General features: G+C 39.0%; 1 protein-coding gene and 1 long non-coding RNA gene across 3 annotated transcripts; one reads left to right on the top strand and one right to left on the bottom strand.

The window, feature by feature from the left end:
* Positions 1–2301: 2301 nt before the first annotated feature.
* On the bottom strand, positions 2302–19218 carry TFAM (transcription factor A, mitochondrial). Of its 2 annotated transcripts, XM_004320604.4 has the most exons (7): positions 18847–19218; positions 18161–18279; positions 16812–16882; positions 16251–16400; positions 12689–12784; positions 6926–6982; positions 2302–5445 (listed from the first exon to the last, which is right to left on the bottom strand). In XM_004320604.4, the coding sequence occupies exons 1-7, from the start codon at positions 18945–18947 to the stop codon at positions 5317–5319; spliced, it is 723 nt and encodes a 240-aa protein (XP_004320652.1). In that variant the 5' UTR covers positions 18948–19218; the 3' UTR covers positions 2302–5316. The 2 variants fall into 2 exon arrangements, with proteins under 2 accessions (XP_004320652.1, XP_073649436.1); XM_073793335.1 differs by lacking the exon at positions 12689–12784.
* Positions 19218–26079, top strand: LOC141276646 (uncharacterized). Its single transcript, XR_012326527.1, has 3 exons — positions 19218–19386; positions 19858–20834; positions 25620–26079. It is a non-coding gene; the product is annotated as an uncharacterized lncRNA (long non-coding RNA).
* Positions 26080–27720: the final 1641 nt, after the last annotated feature.

Below are 27720 nucleotides of genomic sequence, written 5' to 3'. Positions count from 1 at the left end.
GTCACCCTATTGGGAAGTGGGACCAAGTCCAAGGGGCTTGAGCAGGAGCCCTAAGGAAGTTAAGTTTCTTCCTGGCATGATGGCAGTCTCTGCCTTGGTTAGGGGTGGTGTTGGGGCTGAGGGGTTGGAACAGCACTTCTGAGCTGGCTTTGCTTTTTCTCCAGTGCACGCACACATGTGTGATGGCAATGGCAGGCTCCACCTTGGTCAGAGGTGGGGTCAGGGCCCAAGGGGTTGGAACCCCACCTCTAGGCTGGCTTGCTCTTTCCCTAGTACATTCGCACACGTGCAATTGTGGTGGCAGTCTTTGCTTTGGTCAGAGGTGAGGTTGCGGCCAAGGTGTTGGAGTTTCACTTCTGAGCTGGCTATCCTTTTTTCCCAGTGCATACATGTGTGTTGGCAATGGCAGTCTCCACCTTAATGGGGAATGGTGCCAGTTCAGGCAGGACTGGAGTGGCATCCTGGTGCAGACTGGAGTGTACCCTGGGGTGTCCTGGCAGGCTGGCCAGAGCACCAGACAGTTTTCAATCTGCTGGTCTGTGCTGGGACTGGGAGCAAATCTGTGTGTGCTCTTCAAGAGTGGAGTCTCAGTTTCTTACAGCCCTCCAGTAAGCCCCAGTGGTTTTCAAACCAACTAAGAGGGCTGTCTTCCTAGTGACAGACCCCAGGACTGGGATGCTTCATATGGGGTGTGAATTCCTTGCTCCTTAGGAACAATCCCAAGCCTGTGACATCCCAATCTTCTGGATCACCAGCTACGGATGTGGATCCTGGCTAGGATGCTTCTCCTCCCTACCAGACTCTGTGTACAACAGCCTTGGTTGTACAAGAGCTGTTCTGCTAGTCTTCAGGTCTCCTTCACGAAGAATTGCTCTATACATAGTTGTATTTTTGATGTGTTCATTGGGCTAGGTGAGTTCAAGGTCTTCCTACTCCATCTTGATCCCACCCTGTCTCCAGATCAAACAGATAATTTAAATAGAATCTTAGAGTTGGGTATAACCAATCAACTTGTTAATGTGAAGGCTGATGGTTGGTAGTCTCTATAGTAAAAAGTCACTGTGTCAGAACTGTATAATTGACACTGAACATAATGGGTTTGAACTCTGTGAGTCTAACTTATATGCAGATTTTTTTCAACAGTATATACTACAGTACTACATAATCAACGGTTGGTTGAATCCACAGATGCAGAACTGCGTATATAGAGGAACCATGTATACAGAGGGCTAACTATAAGTTATACATGGATTTCTGACCACATCCCTAACTCCTGCACTGTTCAAAGGTCAACTATACTGCCTTCCTTATTCTCCTCTTATACATGACTTGTGGGCGTGGAGAAATGAAATTGGATAAATCTTAAATTAATACAGGCAAAAAAGTAAATTCAATTATTTTCTTGCACATCACATGTAAATCAGACACCATTATGTAACGATGATTTAAATGACATTAGGGTGTTTTGGGGTTTTTTTGGCGGTACGCAGGCCTCCCACTGTTGTGGCCCCTCCCGTTGCGGAGCACAGGCTCTGAACACGCAGGCTCAGCAGCCATGGCTCACGGGCCCAGCCACTCCACAGCATGTGGGATCTTCCCGGACCGGGGCACGAACCCGCGTCCCCTGCATCAGCAGGCGGACTCTCAACCACTGTGCCACCAGGGAAGCCCTAGGGTGATTTTTAAATGTTTAGCTTATTTAAAATTCTTGTTTAGGGTCAATTTTAAGTATGTAGCTTCTTAGCCAGGAAAAAAAAATTTTTTTTAAGTATTTTTTAATGTGCTACAAAATAGTCATGTTTCATGTATTTTCCATTAAATATAATCAATGATTTAATCAATTACCAAAAGTACTTTATTTGTGAACAATGTGAGAGACTGATACTAGCTTTGTATAGTTTTACTTTCTGTTTGGAAAGTTTTACAAATTCAAAGTAATAAATATGTTCATTTCTTATTCTTCCCAAAGGTTCAATTTTTTAAAAAGTATTTAAAAAAAAAAGTATTACTGCTTAAAATTTCAAAACATACAGTCTGTGCTTATAACATTTTCAAATTTGTCTGTAAGAGCTTGGAGCTTTGAAAAGAAGAAGGGAGAGGGGCTGTGAGGAGAGGAAAGTAAGAGAGTATTCTTGAGAGAATTCTTATAGTAAAAAGATTGATAAAATTAAGAGAAATAATGGACACTTATTACTTAACTACATAAGAACTTCTTGCTGCTTTAGCACAACCTGGTGGTGATTAATTTTAGGTACAGTAAATGTCAGAAAAATCAATAAAGTTTTCTAGTTACTTTAACTCTACTTGTAGTAATATCATTTTAATTCAGAAATTTAAATATATACATTCATAGCCAACTATTTAAAAAAAGAAAGTGGGATTTCCAAAAAAGGAGTTAGCCAAAAGCAACAGCAAAATTACATGATTACAGTAGGCTGAATCTGCACATAATATCCCTTAAACATCAGAAAGTAAAATAATTACACACATACCCATCATCAATTTATTTCAAAAAATTTAATACTGGTACTCTAATGAACAAAAGTATAAACATCTCTTTATGACCAACTGCTCAGAAAAGCATAAACACTGCTTTCATTTCCTCAGCATCTTTTCCCTGGCACTATTCTTTAGCTCTTACAGCAATTACTTTGTTGGGTCAATTTAAGAAAAGTCTAAAAAGTAAGGTGTTATATGACTGGCCACTGGTTATTGATATAAGCTCTTATTCTTTATAACAATAGAATATTTGTGTATATTGTTAAACTGGATGGCATTTGATATATGGCATGCCAGTCTTCAACAGGTACTGAAGTTTATTAAGAAAGGTGTGAAATCAGATTATCCTAATATTTAAAGTATTAATGATGACATTCTTTTAGAAACAAAAACAAATGCCACTGGTTATTGATATAAGCTCTTATTCTTTATAACAATAGAATATTTGTGTATATTGTTAAACTGGATGGCATTTGATATATGGCATGCCAGTCTTCAACAGGTACTGAAGTTTATTAAGAAAGGTGTGAAATCAGATTATCCTAATATTTAAAGTATTAATGATGACATTCTTTTAGAAACAAAAACAAATAAAATGATATCATAAAATGGTTTTGCTCTAGCTCCTTTCACTGTTTCATACTTTTCTTCCCTATATTAAGATGTAAATATTTAAGAACTTACCAGACACTGAACTTCCCAGTATATTCGGGAAGATAAGATTTGAATGTGTTTGCTATAAAATGATACAGGTAAATGCTAAAAGAGCTCAGAAAGTAATTGCAAAGATGTGTTTTATACTACACTTGTCCTGCAGGTGTTTACATAACTAATTTCTCTACCTCACCCATTCTATAATATTCATTACAAACACTGACTCCTATCTGCTCCCTAGGCTCATCTGACGCACAGAACACAGTAAATTATTTGAGTGATTATTTTCTCCATTCTCTTGAGGATGATACAAAATCAGTACAATTCTAGATGCTATAGGGAATTAGGGCTTACTTCTCTCCTGGAAACCTAATTGAGAAAAGCTTGTGATAGACACTAGCACACGTCCTTTTCTTCCCTAACCCTTACTCCCCAAAATACTCTAGCCTCAGACCCAAGGTGCCTATCTACCTAATGGCAGACTTTGTCCTGTATTCCTATCCACAGGGGAAAGTTGTCTGAATACACTCAGCTTCATATATTTAACTCTTAGGCTTCTCTTAAGCTATATTTTTCTCTACAGTCCCTACCTTTGCCAAATTCAGTATGTAAAAAGTCATTTTTTCATGACTTTTAACTTATTTTCTATCCACAAACTACAAAAATCTTCATTTGTTTCTGGAGAGCTAGAATACACAATTTTTTGGCATAATATTTTGTATAATATAAATTTTGAGTTATCTTATTCTTGTGAACTGATGATGACAGTAGAATATTTTGCTCAAAAAGCTGGTGAGGATTTTGAAAACCTTTGCTTGACTCTCCTAAGAGGATAAACAAATGCTAAAGGATGGTAAGGTTTATATGCTAACTGGCAAATTCTTAAGGATTATTTTACTGAGCCATAGCAAATAATTTAAGAGCATCTCATTCCACACTGTACGGGTCAGTCTTTGCAGGCTATCCATCTCTGTAACAACTAGTCAACTCTGTCACTGTTGCACAAAAGCAGCCATAAACAATGAGTATGGCTGTGTTCCAATAAAACATTATTTATGGACACTGAATTTCATATTAATTTTCATGTGCCTTGAAATACTCTTTTTTTTTTAACCGTTTAAAATTGTAAACACAATTCTTACCTCACAAGGCCATGAAAAGCAGGCAGTGGGCTGGATTTCACCAACAGGCCAGAGCTGGGTCCCGTACATAGGTTTTTGTATGTTATGCAAAATGTTTAAAAATTACAGGCTCCAAATCTAGAGACAGGAGACTTATGTTTTTTAGATCTCTCATTTTAAAACTTATACCAAATAAGTTCTCTACTTTCTGGATAAATATAATCATGTAAGAGAAAAAATAATTCAGAATACAAATTCCTACTTTAAAAAAACAAAGAAAAAAAAAAAACCCCAGAAAGCTGTAAAATGAATGTCTCACCTTAAAACATATAATTAGGAAACACTTAAATTTTTACTCTATGCAATATAAAACAATATGCATAGATATGGTACATAATTTTTTAGTTTTTAATTTAGGAAAAAAGATAATGAGGAAAAGGTTTATAAATTTCTCTATCCCTTTTATAGAAGTTGCAACTGACACCAGAAATCTCTTGCATGTACAACCGTCAACTCTGACTACAATATGAATTATACCTAGGATTTGGAATTTGCCAACATGAGTTCTGGATGCTCTATTAAAAACGAACAATTATATCACAGAACATTATGGGTTCTACAAACGTTGAGACACTTTTGAAAAGGAAACTCCTGCCTCCATAATATAAGGAAACAAGAATATTCTTTCCATAGTCATAGAGTATAAAAAAACTTCACAGTCTGATTTACCTTTATCAAAGGTAAAATGATTCACGGTTACATTTCATGGATTATTTTGATGCTCAGTGGTTCCTAAACACAAAATACATTCTGCATGAACTCTTATCTGTTTGGGTTTTCCAAAGCAAGACACCAATACAAAATGTATTGAATTGGCTGGCAGAAGTCAACGGGCTAAAGAAAAGAAATTAAATATAAATGTTTACCAACTTTTATCCATTTTAATTTTACAACAGCTTTGGGTATTGAGACCTAATTGGTTTCTTGTGTCTATCCATTATGAACATAATTCAATCTTCTATTTTAATACTTCTCAGGGTCACTATTTTGCTGTGTATTTCACTGACCGTCGTACAAGATCATCTCGTCCAACTTCAACCATTTGTTCTTCCCAAGATTTCATTTCGTTGTAATAACGAACTTTATCATCTTTAGCAAGTTGAATATATACCTGAGAAAAAGTATAATCGTTAAAATGATTTCTTTAGAGGAATCTTTGCAATTAATTTCTGAAATGCTTTCCTATATATACTCTAGAAATTACCTTACTATTCTACATGTGTAAGGGGGGATTGGAAACGAATGTTTTCGTGAGATAAAAATTAGATGAAAAAAGGTAAGAGATAAAGATTTTAAATATTAATGAAGTTGTTACAATTTCAGGGCTTGGAGTATGGAAAAGGAACAGGGGCCAGATGTGACCACCACTGGATACAGCGACACTAAGTTATGAGTGACACTGTTTTAAATACCAATTTTATTTGCAGTAAAAAACTACCAGGGGGCATCCCTGGTGGCGCAGTGGTTAAGAATCCACCTGCCAATGCAGGGGACAAGGGTTCAATCCCTGGTCCGGGAAGATCCCACATGCTGCAGAGCAACTAAGCCCGTGTGCCACAACTACTGAGCCTGCACTCTAGAGCCCACGAGCCACAACTACTGAGCCCATGCACCACAACTACTGAAGCCCATGCCCTAGAGCCCCTGCTCTGCAACGAGAGGCCACCGCAATGAGACACCGGCGCACCGCAACAGAAAGTAGCCCCTACTCGCCGCAACTAGAGAAAGCCTGCACAGCAACGAAGACCCAACACAGCCAAAAATAAATAAATTAAAAAAAAAACAACCTACCAGGGACTTCCCTGGTGGCGCAGTGGTTAAGAACCTGCCTGCCAATGCAGGGGACACAGGTTCGAGCCCTGGGCTGGGAAGATCCCACATGCCGCGGAGCAACTAAACCCATGCGCCACAACTGAGCCTGTGCTCTAGAGCCCACGAGCCGCAACTACTGTGCCTGTGCACCACAACTACTGAAGCCCACATGCCTAGAGCCCGTGCTCCGCAGCAAGAGAAGCCACCGCAATGAGAAGCCCGTGCACCACAATGAAGAGTAGCCCCTGCTCGCCGCAACCAGAGAAAGCCCACGAGCAGCAACGAAGACCCAGTGCAGCCTCAATTTATGTATGTATGTATGTATGTGTGTATTTATTTATTTATTTCTATATAAGTAAATAAAAGAATCTGCCTTCCAATGCAGGGGACATGGGTTCAATCCGTGGTCAGGGAACTAAGATCCCACATGCCTGCCATGGGGCAACTAAGCCTACGTGCCACAAGTAGAGAGAAGCCAGCGCACCACAAGTAGAGAGAAGCCTGTGCACTGCAATGAAGAGCCCATGCTGTAACGAAAGATCCTGTGTGCCAGAACGCAGCCAAAAATAACAAATAAATATTTTTAAAAATAAAATAAAATGAAGCCAATTAAAAAAAAACTACCAAAAGAGAAAAGCCAAATTGGTTCCAAGAATATGAAAATGATTTAAAAATACTTTGTGTAATATAACATTGTTTTCACATGAATCAAGCCTTGCTCTAACATATTCTCATAGATATTCTAACTAGACACTTGAGACTAAAACCATACTACTTACTTGCTTTTGAGAACTAGAGAGATTTTTCCAGCTTTCATTTATAGTTTTCAGCTTTACCTGTAAAACAACATACCGTTAAGTACCATCTTTACCTGTAAAACAACATACCTTTAAATACCAGATACAGGGATTTCAATGATTAAAGAAAAATGTTTTTTTATTATTCATTCCAATAACAAACACTCAAATATCAAGAATCACAAAGATTCATCAATTCTTAACATTTTTTCTAAGTAAAAATTATTAAACTGTTAAAATGTACAAATATTAATGGTATGAAGGTATTTTAAAAGGTATCTTTTTAAAATCTGAGATATAATTGACATATAACATTAGTTTCAGGTGTACAACATAACGATTAGGTTTTTGTGTATATTGCAGAATGATCAGAGTAAGTCTAGTTAACATCCATCACCTTACATGGTTACAAATTTTTGTGTGTGATGAGAACTTTTAGGATCTACTCTCTTAGCAACTTTCAAATGTGCAGTACAGTATTTACTACAGTCACCATACTGTACCTTACATTGCCAGGACTTATTTATTTATAACTAGAAGTTTGTACCTTTTGATCTCCTTCACCCATTTTGACCCCCATCCCCACCTGACAACTCTAGCAAACACCAATCTGTTATCTGTGTCTATGAGCTCTTTTTATAAGATTCCACATATAAATAAGATTATACGTTGTCTTTCTCTGATTTTTTTTCACTTAGCATAATACTCTCAAGGACCATTCATGTTGTCACAGATGGCAAGACTCCCTTATTTATGATGGCTGAATAATATTCTACTGCATATACACATTTTCTTTATCCATTCATCCATCAATGGACACTTAGATTGCTTCCATGTCTTGGCTACTGTAAATAATACTTCAGTGAACATGGGGGTGTATATATCTTTTTGAGTTAGCGTTTTAGCACAAGGGTTCCCTTTTTACCGCATCCTTATCAACACTTGTTATTTCCTGGGTTTTTTTGATAATAGCCATTCTAACAGCTATGAGCTGATATCTCATTGTAGTTGTAATTTACATTTCCCTGTTAGTGATGTTGAGCACCTTTTCAGGTACTTGTTAGCCATCTCTATGTCTTTCTTTGGAAAAATGTCTATTCAGATCCTTTGCCCATTTTTTTTTTTTTTTTTTTTTTTTTGCGGTACGCGGGCCTCTCACTGCTGTGGCCTCTCCCATTGAGGAGCACAGGCTCTGGACACGCAGGCTCAGCAGCCATGTCTCACAGGCCCAGCCGCTCCGCAGCATGTGGGATCCTCCTAGACCGGGGCACGAACCCGTGTCCCCTGCATCGGCAGGTGGACTCTCAACCACTGCGCTACCAAGGAAGCCCCTTTGCCCATTTTTTTTTTTTTTTTTTTCTTGCGGTACACGGGCCTCTCACTGCTGTGGCCTCTCCCGTTGCGGAGCACAGGCTCCGGACGCGCAGGCTCAGCGGCCATGGCTCACGGGCCCAGCCGCTCCGCGGCATGTGGGATCCTCCCGGACCGGGGCACGAACCCATGTCCCCTGCATCGGCAGGCGGACTCTCAACCACTGCGCCACCAGAGAAGCCCCCTTTTGCCCATTTTTTAATCAGTTTTTTTTTTTTTTTTTTTTGCTGAGTTGTATGAATTCTTTAAATCATTTGCAAATATCTTCTCCCATTTGGTAGGATGACTTTTCATTTTGTTGATGGTTGCTTTTCCTGTGCAGATATTTATCTTTTTGGATTCAGAAACATTAATAATCAAGTATAAACTACATTCTGTCATAGACTAACTTCAAAGACTAAGTGTTTTATTTCCTCTCTGTAGCTTAAAATTTTCTTCTAAAATTTGTGCCAACATGTTTAGGTGTAGTCACAGGAAAAATACAACACCAGTTCTTATTCTACTTAGCTGAACTTAACTATGTGACTTGGAAAAAGTCATATTACCTCCCTTAGGCTTGGTTCTTCATCTATAAAATTAAAGGGATGCAGGGATCCCATAGCGGGAGGAGAGGCAGAGAGGACAGTGAGTATGCGTCACACAGCTTGTGCTGTTGCTACCAGAGAGCAAAGACTGAAGGGAAAAATGGGTGGGTGGAGAATAAGGGGCAGAGAAGAGACAGAGGGATAGGAGAAGGAGAATGTGAGGGAAAGAGGGATATGGTTTGAAAAGTACCTGTTTAAAGCTAGGAGAATATCATTAGTGATTTTAAGGAGAAGTAGAGTTAAAACAATGAACTTTACTATTCTGACCAGAACTTTGACTGAATTTTATTTTCCTATTAAGAAAAAATGAGGTACCAGATAGTATCCGAGCCTATGTTTTGAATATTTTAAACTTACCTTTATAAACACATTTAGTATATTCAGGGACGGTTACTAAATAACTGTCCTCTTAGCTTTGGAAAGAATTGCTTTAATGCTCTCTTTCATAACATATCTTTTCTTTCATAACATATCTTTTTCATAACATATCTTTTTCCTTGTATTTAATCCATAGGGACTACCCTGGTGACACAGTGGTTAAGAATCCGCCTGCCAATGCAGGAGACACGGGTTTGATCCCTGCTCCGGGAAGATCCCAAATGCCGCAGAGCAACTAAGCCCATGCTCCACTACTGAAGCCCGTGCGCCTAGAGCCTGTGCTCACAAGAGAAGTCACTGCAATGAGAAGCCAGCACACTGCAACAAAGAGTAACCCCCACTCGCCACATCTAGAGAAAGCCCGAGTGCAGCAACGAAGACCCAACATAGCCAAAAATAAATAATAAAATAAATAAATTCAAAAAATATATTTAATCCATAAAGTTTCACACTCAATGCATTAAACAATAATTTATGAAGTTGCATGAATAATCTTTCACCTAAAAAAATAAATCATGAAAAAAAAGGGATGGAAAGACATTTACTTCTGTTGCTTCCTAAAACCCCATTAAATGAGCCCTTCCACCATGTGAGGACACAGTGAGAGGTGCCAGCTATGAACCAGAAAAGGGCCCTCACCATGATGGTGCCTTGATCTTGGATTTCCTAACCTCCAGATCTGTAAGCAATACATTTCTGTGGTTTATTTATTTTTTAAAATTAAACTAAAATTTCTTAAGGCATAAAAACCATATGGACAAAGACAACAGGAGAGGGCAGTACCAACACAACATTTTGGAAGCTGAAAAGCAGGTGGAGAAATGATACCTAAACCCAAAAAAGTAAAAGGCAAATTGATTTACAATGCAGAATTCTCAAGTAGCTCAGAAATTTGGCAGCACCAGACAGGTATAAAATAGAGGTGAAGGTCAGGCTAAAACATGAGATCGACTGAAAGTCTGTTTAAAAAAGAGGTTAAATCCCCACCATGGGCAGATTCTACGATATTCATCCTCTTAAGAGGGTAAAATAGTTACTCTGTGGATGCCCAGTACAGTTGGGGCAACAGTAACATGCTGAAAACAGGGAGATTAAGTGAAAACGTATATCCCAGAAAGAAATGCAAAAAAGGCCAAAACAATACAGAAAAGCTAAGAAAACTAAAGGACCAGTTCAGAAGATGCATAAACAAATAATAAGAGTTCTAGAGAGTCTGAACAAAGAAAAAAGAGAAGGGGAGAAAAAAGAAAACAGATCACAGTCAAAAGACCAACAATCAAAACGGCTTTATACTTCTCGAAAGCAATTTAAAAAGCTACCAGAGAAAGGAGCAATATTTTTAAATTTTTCAAAGAACATGATTTCCTAGAATTCTATGTCAAGTCAAACTATCAAACAAATGTAGACAAGCAAGAACTCAAAAAATTAATCTCCCATGTACTCTTACTGGGCTGGGGGAGATGCTGTAATAGAATCAGTAAACCAAGAAAGACAACAGAAGAAACAAAAGCACCACAAGGGTGATGATGAAGATCCAGGATGTCAGCTATGCACTAAGCATAGAAGGCAACAACCAAACTGGAACATATCAGAGGTTCTGGATTGAAACTGACAGAATATTTAATGCATCTAAATGTACTCAAAGCTAGTGAATATTGAAGAATTTGGGTGGAATTATGGATAGTACATAAAAAACTAAGCAAATACAAAAACAAGACATGGGGCTTCCTTGATGGCACAGTGGTTGAGAGTCCCCCTGCCAATGCAGGGGACACGGATTCGTGCCCCGGTCTGGGAAGATCCCACATGCCGCGGAGCGGCTGGGCCCGTGAGCCATGGCTGCTGAGCCTGCGCGTCCGGAGCCTGTGCTCCGCAACGGGAGAGGCCACAACAGTGAGAGGCCCGCGTACCGCAAAAAAAAAAAAAAAAGAAAATCAATTTCAGGGAAAGTTTTGCAAGAAAGGAAAAATAATCATAGCAAATGGAACACCTCAGCTATGAATATGGTTTACATTATCATAAAATATTAAGTACTCTATATTGATCTAAACAAAATTATGATAACTATATTGGGGGGTAGGATGATGGAAATGTGAACAGCGGAATAAGAAAGAGTTAAATGTTCATCAAATAGTGAGAGGTAATGCCTAAAATACATGTAATGCTTAGAATTTTTTTAAAAAATCAGGAAGTAACAATACAGAACATTATTTAGAGATATGGAGGTAAATACCACAAGAATCGACTAAAACAGAATGTATTAGTCGTAAGGAGTAAGGAATAGATAGAGTAAGGAATACGACAGCACGGTAAAACTAGTATCTTTCATAACAAGTCTCATTTTGATTCTTTAAACTATATGGATGTATTTTTTACATGAATAAAAATGATATAATTGAGTTAATTTTAATTTCCAGGGATAAGGCCCAGCCATGAAGCTTCTGAAGTGATTCCAAGATGCAGTCAGAGTTGAAAACCACTGATTCAGATTCTCAAGCATATAACCTTCTTATACTAATAAGAAGACTATCAATAAATCCAAGGTAAGTTAGTGACTGAGCAAATTCCAACTAAAAAAATAAATAGGCTTGCTTTTTTAGTAATGCAGGGCCATGGAAACTAAATTTAAAATCCCAAGGGGAGTAAATCAGTAAAAGTATATAGCCAGGAAAAAGTACATCACATATATACATTATTTAATCATATGTTCAACAGGATTTGTAAAATGATCTAAGTAACCCAAAGAGGCAGAGTGGCAAAAAACCTTCATCTCAGATTGACAAGAATTAGGAATCTGAACCGACTTCTCTTACCATGGCTTATTATAAAAGGAAAAATACAATTGTCAATTTGGAGCCTCTAAGAAGGAAATAAATGCAACACCAAGCCACAGCAGGAACGACAAGCTTTTTTTTTTCCTGCACATTCCTATGACATTCACATGTGTAATACATTCCTGTGGGCAAAACTAAAATTTTATTAAAGGATGTAACATGAAGCCATAGGTTACACTCAAATCCCAGTACAAAATATTACACCTCAACCCTACTTTCCCAGTGACTGTAAAACAGTTAAGAACTGCTGGATAAGAAGTCTCCAGAACTTTAACAACCCTATAAAGCTGAAAATTTTATGTTTTTTTGAATTTTAAAAGTTGACCCTCTCTCTCTCTCTCTCTCTCTCTCTATATATATAGGCAACTACATATTCAAATTACTTGTATGTGGTAAGAAAAAGGATTCTTCTTTAAAAGAGATACAAGAAAGAGGGCCTTATTTGTATATAGTATTTGTTTATAGTAATTTACCACTTTTCTTCACCATTTGACATGTGGCACCCCTAAAATTTCCTGTCTAGGTATTTTAAAAATTAGAATAAACAAAAATTTTAAAAATAAACAGTTCTGTTTTACCTGTGATGTACCATCCTTAGCTTCCTGAAAACGTTCAGCTATAAAAATGTTATAAGCTGAGCGAGGTCTTTTTGGTTTTCCAAGCATCGTTAACTCCTAAGTAATAAAAATGGAAGAGTGAGATAAAGTTTTAACCTCTATGAGACTTAATTTCATCTACAGAAAAACTTTATTCACTACTATGCATTACAGAATGTTCTTTAAAGTGAACATTATGATTCTTATATAAAGTATGTGATTGTTCCCTCTTGGGGTCAGAATTTTTATAGTAATGTTTTGAAAATTCTAATAGATTTTGTGAGTTATGTTTCATACAAAAACATTTCCTTTACATATTATTTTCATGGTCTCCATGAACTGAATAACTGAGCACATATGTACAAAATCTTTTTGTACACCACCATCTCCTTGGCCAAAGCACTACATGTCTCCACCACAACTCAAGAACATTAGAGTATCTGTCTAATAATCTCTCATTTCATTTCCTTCCCTGCATGTCTCTCAACCTTTAACCCTCAACAGATATGTTAATTTCAATTCTTTTTACTATGTATCAAAAGGGGTCGGGGGATGCATTATCTAATGAAAGATATTGCATCATCTTAACTTATTTAGTTGCTGAATTTGATAGTAATTTGTAAAATGATGGAGCTTTTAATGGCAATTTGGTTACAGTCAATAACAAACCCAACTTTCATTCATAAGTAAAAGTAGGGCTTCTCTGATTTACATGTAGAGATCACTTTCTTGGCCCTGAACCTCTCAGTCAGAAAACTAGGCATTTTACAACTTAACTATGCATTTCCCCTTTTGTTTCTAGAGCTACTGCTAGGGATTTCTCTCCTAGGTGCTTCACCTGCAACTTCCTGATTCCCACACTTCTCACCTACTCTCTAACTAGTTGGAACTGGGACTCTAATGGAAAGGAAAATTCCAACAGAGAGAAAGAAAACACTCAGACTTCAGGTTTCCGGTTCCACATGTAAGGAGTTTGGATGTCACCACTCCATCCTAGCAAGTATAAAGCTGAACAGACTGCAAAATCAACAACTCCTCTTGGATGCACAGAAGAGAGGACACATGGCAAACTGCTGCCCCCAAGATTGAAGAGACAGACAGAGGGGTGAACACAGGGAGTCGAGGCTTACCGAAGCAGAGACTCAGGAATGGAAACCAGTGCCGGGGAGGAAACTGAATTGCAGTTAACAAACTGCTGGAGGCTCCATGCGGACAACTCTGAGAGTTACCCAGTCATAGGAAGGACCTCACATTGTGAGGTTTATCCCCAGGAACTTGACCAGATTCCAACAGTAAATATCAAGAAAAATCCCCTCCTGCTTTCAGCAGGATGAGAGGAAAAGGAAACATTTTGAAATGCCTGAGCATTTTATTATTCTTAACAAGGCCTGCCCTCAGGGGAAACTAGTTAATCAGAACCTAACCTGCTGGTATACTATCAGAGCCTAACTGACTTCAATGAAAGGAAATACCTGACTACGGCTTATTCTAGCCATCCTGCACCACCTACAAAGGGGAGAAAAAACTGAGAAACACTTGTGAACTTCACAGAGCCAAGGCAAAGGCTCATTAAAAGACCAAGACCTAATCACAGGACTGTAGAATGCTTCCCTTGTCCCCATGCCTCACCACATTACTAAGGCCTATATACAGCATTTCTTTTTACCCAGCACATCATGTCCAGCTATCAAGAAAAAATTTCAAGGCATACTAAAAGGCAAAAAACCTAATTTAAAGAGACAAAGCAATCCTCAGAACTAGATATGGCAGGGATGCTGTAATTATCAGACCAGAATTTTAAAACAACTGTGATTAATATGCTAAGGATTCTAGACAGCTTGCAAGAACAGATGGGCATTGTAAGCAGAGATGGAAATCATTAAGAACCAAAAAGAAGTGCTAGAGGGACTTCCCTGGTGGCGCAGTGGTTAAGAATCCACCTGCCAATGCAGGAGACATGGGTTCGATCCCTGGTCCGGGAAGTTCCCAAATGCTGCGGAGCAACAAAGCCCGTGAGCCACAACTACTGAGCCTGCGCTCTAGAGCCCGCGTGCCACAACTACTGAAGCCCATGTACCTAGAGCCTGTGCTCTGCAACAAGAGAAGCCACCGCAGCGAGAAGGCCGCGCACCACAACGAAGAGTAGCCCCCACTTGCCGCAACTAGAGAAACCCTGCGCACAGCAACGAAGACCCAACCCAGCCAAAACTAACTAAATAAATAAATAAAATAAGTGCACAATCATTTTTTTTAAAAAAAGAAGTGCCAGAGATAAAAAACACTAACAGAGGGAATTCCCTGACAGTCCAGTGGTTAGGATTCTGAGCCTCCACTTCAGGGGGCACGGGTTTGATCCCTGGTCAGGGGGCAAGCTGCATGGCGCAGCCAAAAAAAAAAAAAGGATCCTCGAAAACCCAAAAGCAAAGAGAACAAAGACTGAAAAGAAAAGAAAACATAACAGAATATCCAACAACCATGGGACAACTACAATAGGTATAACACACATGTAATGAGAATATGAGGAGAACAGAGAAAGGAACAGAAGAAATATTTGACTAGGAAACCCCTTATATCTGCTCAATCCTCATTTCTGGTCCTCCCCACTCTAAATACTAGTTTGGGTGCATTAAGGAGAAAGGGAGAGCAAAAAAGGGAGAGAAAACCCTAGTTCTCAATCCTCCAAATACCATCCCTATGCGGAGACTGTTATTTCTCACTCTTAGTATCTTTTCTGGCTTCCTTTTACTAATTGGATCAGCAGTCTCAGATTACTATCATTGACATGAAATTGGGTGAGTCCTCAATCCGAGTGCTAGGAGGGCTTAAGACATTAGGGTTAGGGAGAAAGATCCTAGCACCTCACATTAAAGGCTAGAATCTACTTTTCCAGAGAAATAGTTTTAACTCTGATGACCCTTTTCTATTGTATATGTACTGGACCAGCAAGTTCTCCACCTCACACCTAATACTACAGAAAGATGTAGTCTAACTATTAAACAGTGGAATTTATAATGGATTAATACCTTAAGCTGGAAACCACTAATTTTGAAACGTGGGGTTTTTTTTAATGAGGAAAAACAGGATTTCATCCTAAAGGCACTTCTTATTTGATTAGATACAACAGGCACTTTTTAAAAATTGTTGAGTTAATTCAGTCTATTCAGCAATATTCAAAATAAAATTCACCATTACCTATAGAACAATTCAAATCAGTAGGTTATTCTAGACAAGACCCAGAAGCAAGATTCTTGCTATTCCTGATTTGGCTGTTTCACAACTCTGTTCCTACAGCTTTCCTGCCAGTCTTAACTATATATCTTAAATTCAGATGCATCCAGAAGTAGCAAAAAGGGTTTCCAAAACAGACTCAAAGGCAAGTGGTCCTAGTGGCAGAAGGGAACTATCCTATTTTTTCCTAACTAGAGTACACTTGATGACATTCTACCATGTCATCAAAATAAGACAAAAACACCTATACTCATAGATATATATATATATATATTTGTTATTTGCCAAAGGAAAAGAATATTTCAATGATACTCACTCTCTTTTTTATTAACGCTTTCTTTTTTAAACGTTTCTGCATGATTTCTTTTTCCAAAGATACCAGCTGACTTGGAGTTAGTTGTTCTTTAATTCTGTTTATCTCTTCTTTGTATGCCTGCCAGTCTGTCCTGTAAGCATCTTCGTACATCTATAAATAGAAAACTCATATAAGAAGTCAATAAACTGTTGTTGACTAATTAAACACAGCACACCTGTCAGAGAAAGACAACTGCATGACTTCAGGTAAAGACAGACTGAACCACCAAGTGAAAAATGTGCTCTTGGATCACATTTATAAGTCACGTATTTTTCATATACATGATTACTGAGGTGAAAGTCCAGTAATTAGCCTTCAACTTCAAATTGCTGCCAACCCTTCATCGCCACTCCCATACATCCATATTCTCATCATTTATGTGGATCAGAACATATGAAGTTCCTTTGTAGATAACTGATGCTAAAAAAAAAAACTCTGGGTCATCTGGTTCCTTAAAGGACATGACAATTGTTCTTAACTACAGAATAACTGGTCAGCAATGTTGAAAACTTATATGCTTACCTTTTTCTCTGCATCAGGAAGTTCCCTCCATAGCTCAGCGATTTTTTTAATTAGTTCTGAATTTTTCGCATCTATGAAATGAAATAAAGTAAAAATTGATGTCACAATTTTATGTCTCAGGATCAATTTCTAAAGACTTCCAGGGAAGCATAATCCATTAGCTCTAAAATTAAGTATTTTTACAGATACCTCTATACCACACAACTTAATACAATGATTTAGCTTTTTTCTAACCAACTAATTTAAATACGATAAATAATTTAATATTTTCTAACATTGTTAAAGTCTGTTATCCAATAATTAGGGATTATCACTTACCACCAAAATGGTCTTCAGAAATTGACTACTAGTTTAAGTCATTGCATAATCAGTGTCTATAAGCTTTTTACTTCACATTTCAATCAAAACATTTTTCTTTTTTTTCAAGTCTTTCAGGAATTATCAAGTTCATTAAACCTGACTAAACAACAAAATATAGTCTTGATTCATGTAACACTACCTTGTATATCAATTACAGAAATACCATTTGCAAACAAACTAAATTATACTAAAACCAATTCATTATTCCCCATTGCCTTCCTCATCTTAACTGGAATGACAGGGTAAAAATGATTTAACAAACCACTTGTTAGTTTCAACTCCTACATTTTAAAAGATGTGAGTACTGAGGCATGTCTCTTAAACCAGTTCTTTATAAGGTAAGACTATTAACAGCTCATTTGATTTTCACAAGTGCCCTGTGATGTACTGCATGTGAAAAGGCTTTAGAAATCATAAGCAAAGGTCAGCAATTACTAATTTAGTCATTATCTTTACACTGTAACCTAAATAAAGACCCACACCCTTTCTAGGGAGTCAACAAACCTCCTAACTGGAAATCTTTCAGGAACTCAAGAACTGACTTTCAGTGAAAAAGCTCCTGAAATTAACAGTAATTTGTGTAGAGCTTTAAAGTTTACATAACATGTCCACATAAGTTATTTCATTGCAACTTTATAAATAATTCCCAGTGGCAGAAGCAGGAGCTAAGCAAAAGGTAAAATGATTCATCAATGGTCCTCTGAGCCAATGGCAAAAAAGCCCAAAATTCAGCTTTTTCATCCTCTTCCCTGGGTGCTTTCCACTCTGCATGCTATTTTAAAAATAACTTTCACTAGTTCTCAATTACATTTAAAGCATTTTTATTTGGTAAAAAATATGTTATACCTCCTATTTTACAGAACATCAAACAGAATGGTTATGTTTCTGCATTCACTGGATGCTTTGGTAGAGAAAATCAAGTTTCCAATTTAACTGCTTAGTGGCCTCTTTATTACATCAAAGAAGAGTATATAGCCCAAACTCCTCACCTGGGTTCTGAGCTTTAAATATGGGTAGCTGTTCCTTAGAAAATCGAACGTATGAAGTCATAGGTTTCTTTGGATAACCAATGAAGTTAGATGAAAACCATCTTCGTACATTCGCAAAACTACATACAAATAAAAATAACCATTGTTAAGCATTTAAGTGCCCATATTCGTAAGGATCTGAACACAGATGCCAAACAAGATGTCATCAAGATGCTATGTATCTGACACCTTCGACAAGAAATATAATGACATTTAAAATCCTGTCCTATCCAGAGGCAAAAGCTTGCAAAACTTAAATCTCAAAGTCCTTACCTCCTAGGAAGGTAAGACAGTGGAGGAAAGCGTGTACACTCCAGCTCCTGGGCCCCGCCTCCTTAACGCCTAGATGAAGGCAGGAGACTCTTGGAGCGACTTCATAGGGGACGCCGAACCGGGTGCTCCAAGGTTAGACAATAAAAAGGGGCGGGGAGGAGGGGAAAGGTAGCCAGAAGCAAGGCACGGGGTACTGATGCAGTAAGGCCTGGTCTCAAAGCCACCATCCCCATGGCAAGGTCGAGGTCTGAATCACAGGGCCAACTCGGCCCAGACTTTTTAGGAGTGGCAGAAAACGGAGAAAAGCGTCTACATTCCAACCCCAGGGGGTCCTGAGCCCTGCCGCCTCCGGAGGCGGAGGCGAGCAGTCCTACCTGAGAGGAGAGCGCAGTCGACTGCCACATCCCGCGCAGAGGTCCGCTCCTGACTTTCCCAGAGCACTCAGCACGCCCCACACGCCCCGGAGAAGCGCCATTGCATCCGCAGACGAAGCACTGACCAGGCCCCAGTCTCGTACAGCGCCCGGGCACAATAAAACAACTCCAACAAGGACGACTTAAACCCGCGAGCTAACCCCGAAACTTGCTATCAGGCCCGCCACTCGCAAGGCACTATGGGACGTCGGTTAACATCCGGTTTAGATGGGGGCGGGGCAAGGAAGAAGGCGCGGGTGCCGTAGTGGGTTCCTTGGTGGGCGGGACTACGAAGAAGTAGGAGGAACTCGGGGGCGGAGAAGGGAAACGGCCGCACTGCTCAGCAGTTCCTCGAGGGGACGCTGCTGAGCCGCCTCTACCCCCATCCGCAGCCCGCCCTCCGCAGCCAGCTCAGCCGCTGGCCCAGGAGGCTGATGGAGGCAGGGCGGCGGCCTCACCCGGACACTGTACTTGGCTGGCCTGTGACGACGGAAAGGACTAGTACGTAACAGACAATTTTACCACAGTGTAGCTGTGCCGCCCACGCTTCTTTGAGGTCAGGTTGCTGGGTGCTACGCGCCCAGCAGAGTCCCTCAGTTCAAGCAGGAGGTGGAGCTCAGAGTCCAAAATTACTGCCGAGGAGGGGGGTGGGGCATGGTTGCAAACCTTAAAATGCAGATTCCCAGGCCTTGCAGCAGAGCCAGATTCAGTATGTCTGTGTGGGTCCCAGGTTCCTCAAGGTTTAACAAGTTCTAATGCCAGTGGTAATGGGACCACATTAAAGCAATACCGATCCGGACCATCACCCCATCCACTGTCCACTGTCACTACCGCTGTCGCAGTCTTCAAGCTTGACATCCAACCCCTGCTTAATTTGTGGGGAGGAGACTTTGGCTAGTTAGTTGTCCGGAGACTAGAGTTCTAGCTTCAGCAGTAACGTCTTGATCCGGGAATGTCGCATCCCCTCTCTAGGATTTAATTCCCCCACTGCAGCTGAGGACGCTGGACTACGTCAGCGTTTTCCCACCCAAAGCCCTGAGAACGTGTGACACGTATGCCTTGAGATTTTTTTCTTTTTTTTATACATTTATTTTATTTATTTACTTTTGGCTGTGTTGGGTCTTCTTTGCTGCATGTGGGCTTTCTCTAGTGGTGAGCGGGGGTTACTCTTCGTTGCGGTGCGCGTGCTTCTCATTGCGGTGGCTTCTCGTTGCGAAGCACAGGCCCTAGAGCGCGTGGGCTTCAGTAGTTGTGGCACGCGGGCTCAGTGGTTGTGGCTCATGGCCTCTGGAGAGCAGGCTCAGTAGTTGTGACTCACGGGCTTAGTTGCTCCACGGCATGTGGGATCTTCCTGGACCAGGGCTCGAACCTGTGTCCCCTGAATTGGCAGGCGGATTCTTAACCACTGTGCCACCAGGGAAGTCCTGCCTTGAGATATTGATAGATGTGCTGTACAACCATTTTCCATGTGGACAATGGCATGAAGAAGATTGGGAAGACCTAAACTAAAGCTATGGAAGGGTCCTTCTACTCTCACGTTCCATTAATTTCAAAGATAGCCACCTCCTGAAACAGCCTTTCCTCTGTTGGATAGCTTTGTTAGAAAATTCTTACCAGTGTAATATTGAGCTGAGAATCTGTAGCTTTGAAACATTGATCCTTCGGTGCCATAGAAAATTAAGCCCACTTCTTCTTTTAAGTGGTAAGCAACTATCACCACTTCCTTTTCACAGATTCTCAGGATTGAAAGGGACCTTCCAGGTCATCTGTTCAAACCTCTCACCCTGTCATGGAAGAAACAGGGCTGGGTTTTATTGTTTGTTTTTTTCTGAGTACATATTATGTACAAGGCCCCAAACAAATATAGACACAGCATTCTCCCCACCTGCAGTGAAAACTAGTGGCAGAGGCAAAGAAAGGAAGAGTTGCAGTACAGTGTCAAGATAGAGGTAAGTATAGGCTAGAATTCCTTATAATTACATTTTAGCTAATTTCTGAAATAATTTTTCTTTATATTTTTCTAGAGTGTTTTTATTCTTTCAGATGTTTGATATAAGGTTAAACTTCTTTTGGACATTTAAAAAGCTTTTTGTTGTTTTAAAGTGTCATTTTCATAAATCTTGCTATAAAGTTCTTATAAAACTGATCTATAACATTTCTATTTTCATCAGATTCCAATATTCTTTAAAACTCATATACATTGCAGTGATAATTTTATTCCAAACTCAGCATTTACACAGAAAATATAATTCTACCTACTTACTCACACTGTCTTTGAACAAAAAGGCATATGGCTTCATGTATATTTATTTTATAAAACTTGAAGACTTTTCCAGGGCTCTATCCCTTTATTTTGTTTTAAAATTTCATCTGCTCCCAGTGTTTCAGTCCCAACTGACTTCAACTATCAGTTACATCCTCATGGTTCCCTGTTTCATACTGCATCCAGACCTCTCCTTTTACTCTCACATCTATTGGGTTGGCCAAACAGTTTGTTCGAGGTTTTTCATAGCCGTAAAATCTTACAGCAAACCCGAACGAACTTTTTGGGCAACCCCAATATATAGCCACTGGCATCTTTACCATCATGTTTCACAGATACCTCAGTTTTCCCTGAACAGAATTCACTATCTTTCCCCTATCTTGAACTCCTTCTCTTGGTAAGAGGCACCAGTATCCCATTGGAATCATGGAAGCCAATAACTTGATAAACTATTATATAATCTCCCTCATTCACACTCCTCACCCATCAACCAACTAATGATAAGTATAGCTGATTCTATTTCATTAGCCCCTCTAGTAAGTATTTCCTCCTCTTCCATCACATTGCTATAGCTTTTGATCAGGCCAGTAGTGTATTGGTAAATCAGCTCTCCGAAAAGAGAACCCTAATTTGTAGTTTTTGCTGAGCTCTATGGTGTAAATAAATACTCGCATGGCTGATTTCAAACCACCAACTGAATGTCACTGAACCTGAAGTTGGGAAGAGATATATATAATTGGCTTTTTAAGCCAGTACCAGTCAGCTCCTGTATGCCACTGGTTCACAACGGCTCTGCTATCTTTTCCCAAAATCTTACAGTAGTTTTCCTACTTTCTTTCTTTCTTTCTTTGGCTGCGTTGTGCAGCCTGTGGGATCTTAGTTCCCGGACCAAGGATTGAACCCATGGCCCCTGCAGTGGAAGCACGGACTCTTAACCAGTGGACTGCCAGGGAAGTCCCCAGTTTGCCTACTTTCAGTCTTACTTCCCTCCAAACCATATTTCACACTGTCACCAGGTCAGTCCTTCTAAAAGGCAAATCTCATTCATTCATTTGTTCATGAAGTATGAATGGAGCAGCAACTCTGTGCCAGGCAGGCAATGATCACATTTCTGTACTTGAAACCTTCAATGGCTCATGATTACCCACAGAATCAAGTTTAAATTCTCATATATGGCATGCAAGTCCTCCATGAACTGGCCTTTCTCCTCCCTCTAAAGCTTCATTCCTCCCTTCAACTTTGCTTGAAATAGTTTATTATTTACATATCTATTTCTTGTCTGTTAATAAATACATCAAAGCACTTCAATTTGGCTCTGAGTTTACCATTGCATTTTGTGTGATATGCCAAAGTTATGGAAATTACTGGATAAGCATACAGACTTAGTAGTTAGACAGATCTAAGTTCAAATCCCGTGCTTGTTATTACCTGTGTGACCTTGCTAAATGAAAATCTCTCTGTCCCAGAGTTTTCCCCTCTGTGAAATGGGAACAGTGATAGTTGATTCTTAGGATTGTTATGAAGATTAAATTAGAGAGTGTATAAAAAGTTCCTGGCACAGAGTAAAATCTCAATAAATAATAGCTATCTTTTTTTTTTGGCCATGCCATGTGGCGTGTGGGATCTAGTTCCCTGACCAGGGATGGAACCTGTGCCTCCTGCATTGGGAGCACAGAGTCTTAACCACTAAACTGCCAGGGAAGTCCCAACAGTGGTTATCATTATCCTTACATTATTCATAACACTTATTATTAGCTTCTAAATAATTATAGATGTAGTATGGATTGTATCCAAACAAAAAAGTCATATTTGCGTCACAGCCCTGTCTTTTATTTTGTCATTTCCTCTCCCGATTAAATAACATATGAATTATATACCAGCATTGCTCCTCTCTTCCTATTGAACTTTTAACATTTCTTAATTATTAGTGGTGTTTTAGCATAAACACTATGGTAGGTGATGAAAATTTAAAACAACACACACTTAGGTTGGAATTGTTCTTTAATGTTTTCAGAACATCTTTATATAACTGTATTTGATTATATGATTCATGAATTGAAGAAGTAGACAGAGCAAGTAGTATCATGATCATGGTTCCCAATTTACAAATGAGAGAAATTAAGTTCAGAAAGCCCATGTCACAATGTTACAACAGTTAATAAGATGTGGAAATGAACACCTGGTCTTCCAATTCATTGTCTTGCACTTTTCCCATTATATCAGACTATCCCTCAGACTCAGTCAACACATCACATCATTCCAGCCCCAAATATCTTCCTTGGATCTTCTAGACTATGTGAACTCATATTATTTATTTGTGACATATCATATAGCCCTCTGGTTGTTAATCTTTTTTTATGTGTACATATTTTTTCCTCAATAGATGGTAAGCTATACTTGAGGACAAGACTAAGTCTTATGCTTCTTTCTGTCCCCTATAATACTAGCATAGTACATTGAGCATGACGAATGGATGGAGGGAGGGAGAGAAAGAGAGAGAGGGCGATTAAAAAATGTAAAAAGATTAGTTTTTCACAAATAATTTATATACAAATTTGGCACCACAGAAAACAGCAGCTACCTGTTAGAAGTGTCATTTGCCAATAGGAGGGACAGTTATGTGTGTAGATGGGAGCAATGTAAAATTTGGGAACATATGTATGAAAGCAGTGATCATGGTTTATTGATATTGCACACTAGTAAAGCTGAAAGTAGCACCAATAAATAGCAGCAGCAGCAGTCAGAGACCACGATAATTCCCTGGTGAATAAGAGTTAGATCCATAGTTATCACTTGAAGAAAAAAATATTCCTAAGAGAAAGCAGTCTTGCTTTTGTAATTATAATGGACAAATAATCCAGCTACAATAGGAACAATCACCTAGTAGGTTTAGCATGAGGAATAGACGTAATTCTGAACTCATAAGTAAAATATATTTCTAGAAATAAGGTTATACTATAAACACCACATCTAAAGACTGTACTCATCAGCAATTAAATAGCACTGTGATAGGCATTGGAAATGGTACAAAAAGGATAAGACATCGTTCCTGTTTTAACAAGTTTACACTTTGGGGAAATAAAGTATAAACACACACAAGTTATAAAAGTATAACAATTCTTTGCAGCAATATAAGAAAAAATTATAATCTGAATATCTCCTAGCTTTCCTGTAAATCAAGATTTTAATAAAGTATGTGAAGAAAACTACATGTATAATTTTTTCCTTCAAACCATTTTCATTCACTTAGGGTCTATTATCACCTCAGAGCAGTTTGCCTTTTAAAACAGTACACATGCCGTGCAGTGCAGCCAAAACATAAAAAACAAAACAAAAACAAACAAACAAAAAAACCCCAACAGTGTACAAAATGATGGAAAGGAGAGAAAAATTCTAAAGAAAGATCTATTGCATGTTAATAGTTCCCAGATGTCTAAATTAGTTTATGAATTACTTCTCAATTAGAACAAGGTATGCAACCTTAATTATTAAGAGGGTATCAGAGGGGCTTCCCTGGTGGCGCAGTGGTTGAGAGTCCGCCTGCCGATGCAGGGGACACAGGTTCGTGCCCCGGTTCGGGAAGATCCCACATGCCACGGAGCGGCTGGGCCCATGAGCCATGGCTGCTGAGCCTGCGCGTCCAGAGCCCGTGCTCCACAACGGGAGAGGCCACAACAGTGAGAGGGCCGCATACCGCGAAAAAAAAAAAAAAGAGGGTATCAGAGTTATTTTTAGCCATTGCTATAGCAGTATTATGCAAAATAAATATAGGTTTTCTATTTTAAAGCTGATTCTATGAGTCAGCAGGAGGAAGGACAAGTAAAATGGATAACTATAATTTTATGCAAATTATAAAACCCAAATTCATATTGCTGGATATTCCTGAAAGCCAAATTAAAGAGTGGAAGAAATTCAGAATGATTATATTGAGGGAATAATGCTATTAATAAACAAGATAACCTACATTGTCTGCCCTCACATTGTAAAACACTGGATCAATACAAATGGTAATAATTATAATTTATCACTCAACTACATGGCAAGCATGTTAATATATTTTGCTTCTAATCCTTTCATAAATCCTACAAAGTGGAATTATTTGTATTGTACAGGTATGAAAACTGGTATTCAGAGAGAGATATATAGGAAGGATTATCTTCCTTGTTGCATCTTGTTAAAAATTTCCACCTATGAATCCACAGTTTGCAGCTTTGAAATTATATTTGACTCTATGTAAGTGTAATATAGGCAATTCAGTGATGAAGTTGCCATAGTTTTTTTGTTTTTGTTTTTTTTTCTGGCTGCACTGTTCAGCTTGCAGGATCTTAGTTCCCTGACCAGGGATCGAACCTGTGCGGCCCTGCAGCATAAGCGTGGGGTCCTAACCACTGGACCGCCAGGGAATTCCCAGTTTGTTTGTTTTTTTTAATATTCCCTTACATTTTATTGTTTCTTTTCTATCCTTGTAAAGACTCCTTCTTGAGACTTCCCTCATGGTCCAGTGGTTAAGAAAGACTCCACACTACCGATGCAGGGGGCCTGGGTTCGATGCCTGGTCGGGGAACTACATCCCACATGCCGCAACTTAAGAGTTCAAATGCCACAACTGAAAGATCCCACATGCCGCAATGAAGATCCCACATGCTGCAACAAAGACCCAGCGCAGCAAAATAAATAAATATTTTTTAAAAAACAGTTAAAAAAGACTCTTTCTTGACTTATTTAACTAATTTGTGGGTTGCTAAAAATAACATCTGAAGTTCCTTTATTTCCTCATTCATTCAGTCATTCAGGCTTGAATTTTTTAAAACTATACTCACACATACGCATGTGTGTGCATGCATAAAAAGTGTGCAAAATAATACAAACAAAATTGGGTTTAATGGTGATTATACCTTAGTATTGCAGGAATGAGTAGATGGTACTCAATTTTTACTTTATATAGACCTGTATTGTTTTACATTTTTTTCCAAAATACAACGGTAATATTTATCATTTTAAATATATTAAAAAGAAGACTCCATTCCTAGTAGAAGCCAGTACTATGCTAGATACTGCAATAAGTTCTAAAAATACAAAGGTGACTAAGGCATGATCCATCTGTTTAAATCTGCTGGGAGAGTAGGGAATGGTTTCATAGAGTAGGTGACATTTGAACTGTTTTTTTCAAGTGAGGAAGGGTGGAGGTGCTTTCCAGAAAAGGGAAACAGTATGTGCAAGTCGCAGATATGCATGAGGGCATGCTGTCCTTAAGAAGACAAAATATATGTGAAAAGGAGTTAGTATGAGACAAGTCTAAAGAAGTTGGGTGGCATTAGGTTGTGAAGGGCTGTGTGTAATATGCTAAGGAGTTTGTTAGCAAAAGATGGACAAATAACTATTTAGGCAGCTTAAACTCATTTTTAGAAAAACCTCTTTGGTAGGAGCACTGAGAGTGATGGAAGTGAGGAGACTGTAAAGAAGGAGGTAAATTAGGAGGTTATTGCTATGATTTAGGAAAGAGGTTGAGATTCTGAACTAAGATTCTGCCATGGCTCATATGCCAAAGGCATTTCTAGTACAATCAGCAGGATTTCATTCACGGGTGGAAGCCAAGAATGATTCCGAGGATTCTAGTATGACAAATTATTCCTATTCCAATTCTACACTCTGCTAAATAAATAGCCCCGAACGCATGCTTTTATTACATCATTTTGTTGATTAAAAATTTACACTGATCTGGAACCTAGAAAAATGGAACAGATGAACCGGTTTGCAGGGCAGAAATAGAGACACAGATGTAGAGAACAAACGTATGGACACCAAGGGGGGAAAGTGGCGGGGGCTGGTGGTGTGATGAATTGGGAGATTGGGATTGACATACATACACTAATATTTATAAAATAGATAACTAATAAGAACCTGCTGTATAAAATAATAAAATAGAATTTAAAAAAAAAACTTACACTGATTTCTTAAGGCCATCAAATCAAGTTTTCACATCTAATTAATCTGCCTTCTCCACCTAATCTTTTCTCTCAATTGCCCATAGACCAAAGCCATTTTCACTTATTTTTACTTTATTATCTTTGGTTTCTCTTACTTGAATGATTTTTACTTTATTATCTTTGGTTTCTCTTACTTCCCCACTTAAATATGCCATTTAAAATCCCAAGTATCGGGGCTTCCCTGGTGGCGCAGTGGTTGAGAGTCCGCCTGCCGATGCAGGGGACACGGGTTCATGCCTTGGTCCGCGAAGATCCCACATGCCGCGGAGCGGCTGGGCCTGTGAGCCATGGCCGCTGAGCCTGCGCGTCCGGAGCCTGTGCTCCGCAACGGGAGAGGCCACAACAGTGAGAGGACTGTGTACAGCAAAAAAAAAAAAAAAAAAAAAAAAAAAATCCTAAGTATCATCTGAGGCCCAGTTCATTCATTTATTTCTTCAATAAATATTTGAGCTCTTGTGGACCAGATACTGTACTAGGTCCCAGGGAGTCAAAAATGATAAACACTAAGAATCTCATGGTTAGTGATACTGATAATACAGCATGGTAAGGGCACTTATAAAGGGTAAGGACACTCCACACTGGGGT

The sequence above is a fragment of the Tursiops truncatus genome, chromosome 16, assembly GCF_011762595.2.
Source record: "Tursiops truncatus isolate mTurTru1 chromosome 16, mTurTru1.mat.Y, whole genome shotgun sequence".
NCBI lineage: Eukaryota > Metazoa > Chordata > Mammalia > Artiodactyla > Delphinidae > Tursiops > Tursiops truncatus.
This window is presented reverse-complemented; position numbering and strand designations above follow the sequence as displayed.

Bases quoted from the DNA above. Each gene is read 5' to 3' on its own strand.
- TFAM (XM_004320604.4), bottom strand. From the start codon at position 18,947: ATGGCGCTTCTCCGGGGCGTGTGGGGCGTGCTGAGTGCTCTGGGAAAG. The intron at 6,983-12,688 runs GTAAAACAGAAC...GTTGTTTTACAG, and splicing joins CTAAGGATGGTACATCACAG to GTAAAGCTGAAAACTATAAA. The intron at 5,446-6,925 runs GTAAGTAGTATG...ACTTTTTCTCAG, and splicing joins TCTCTAGTTCTCAAAAGCAA to GTATATATTCAACTTGCTAA.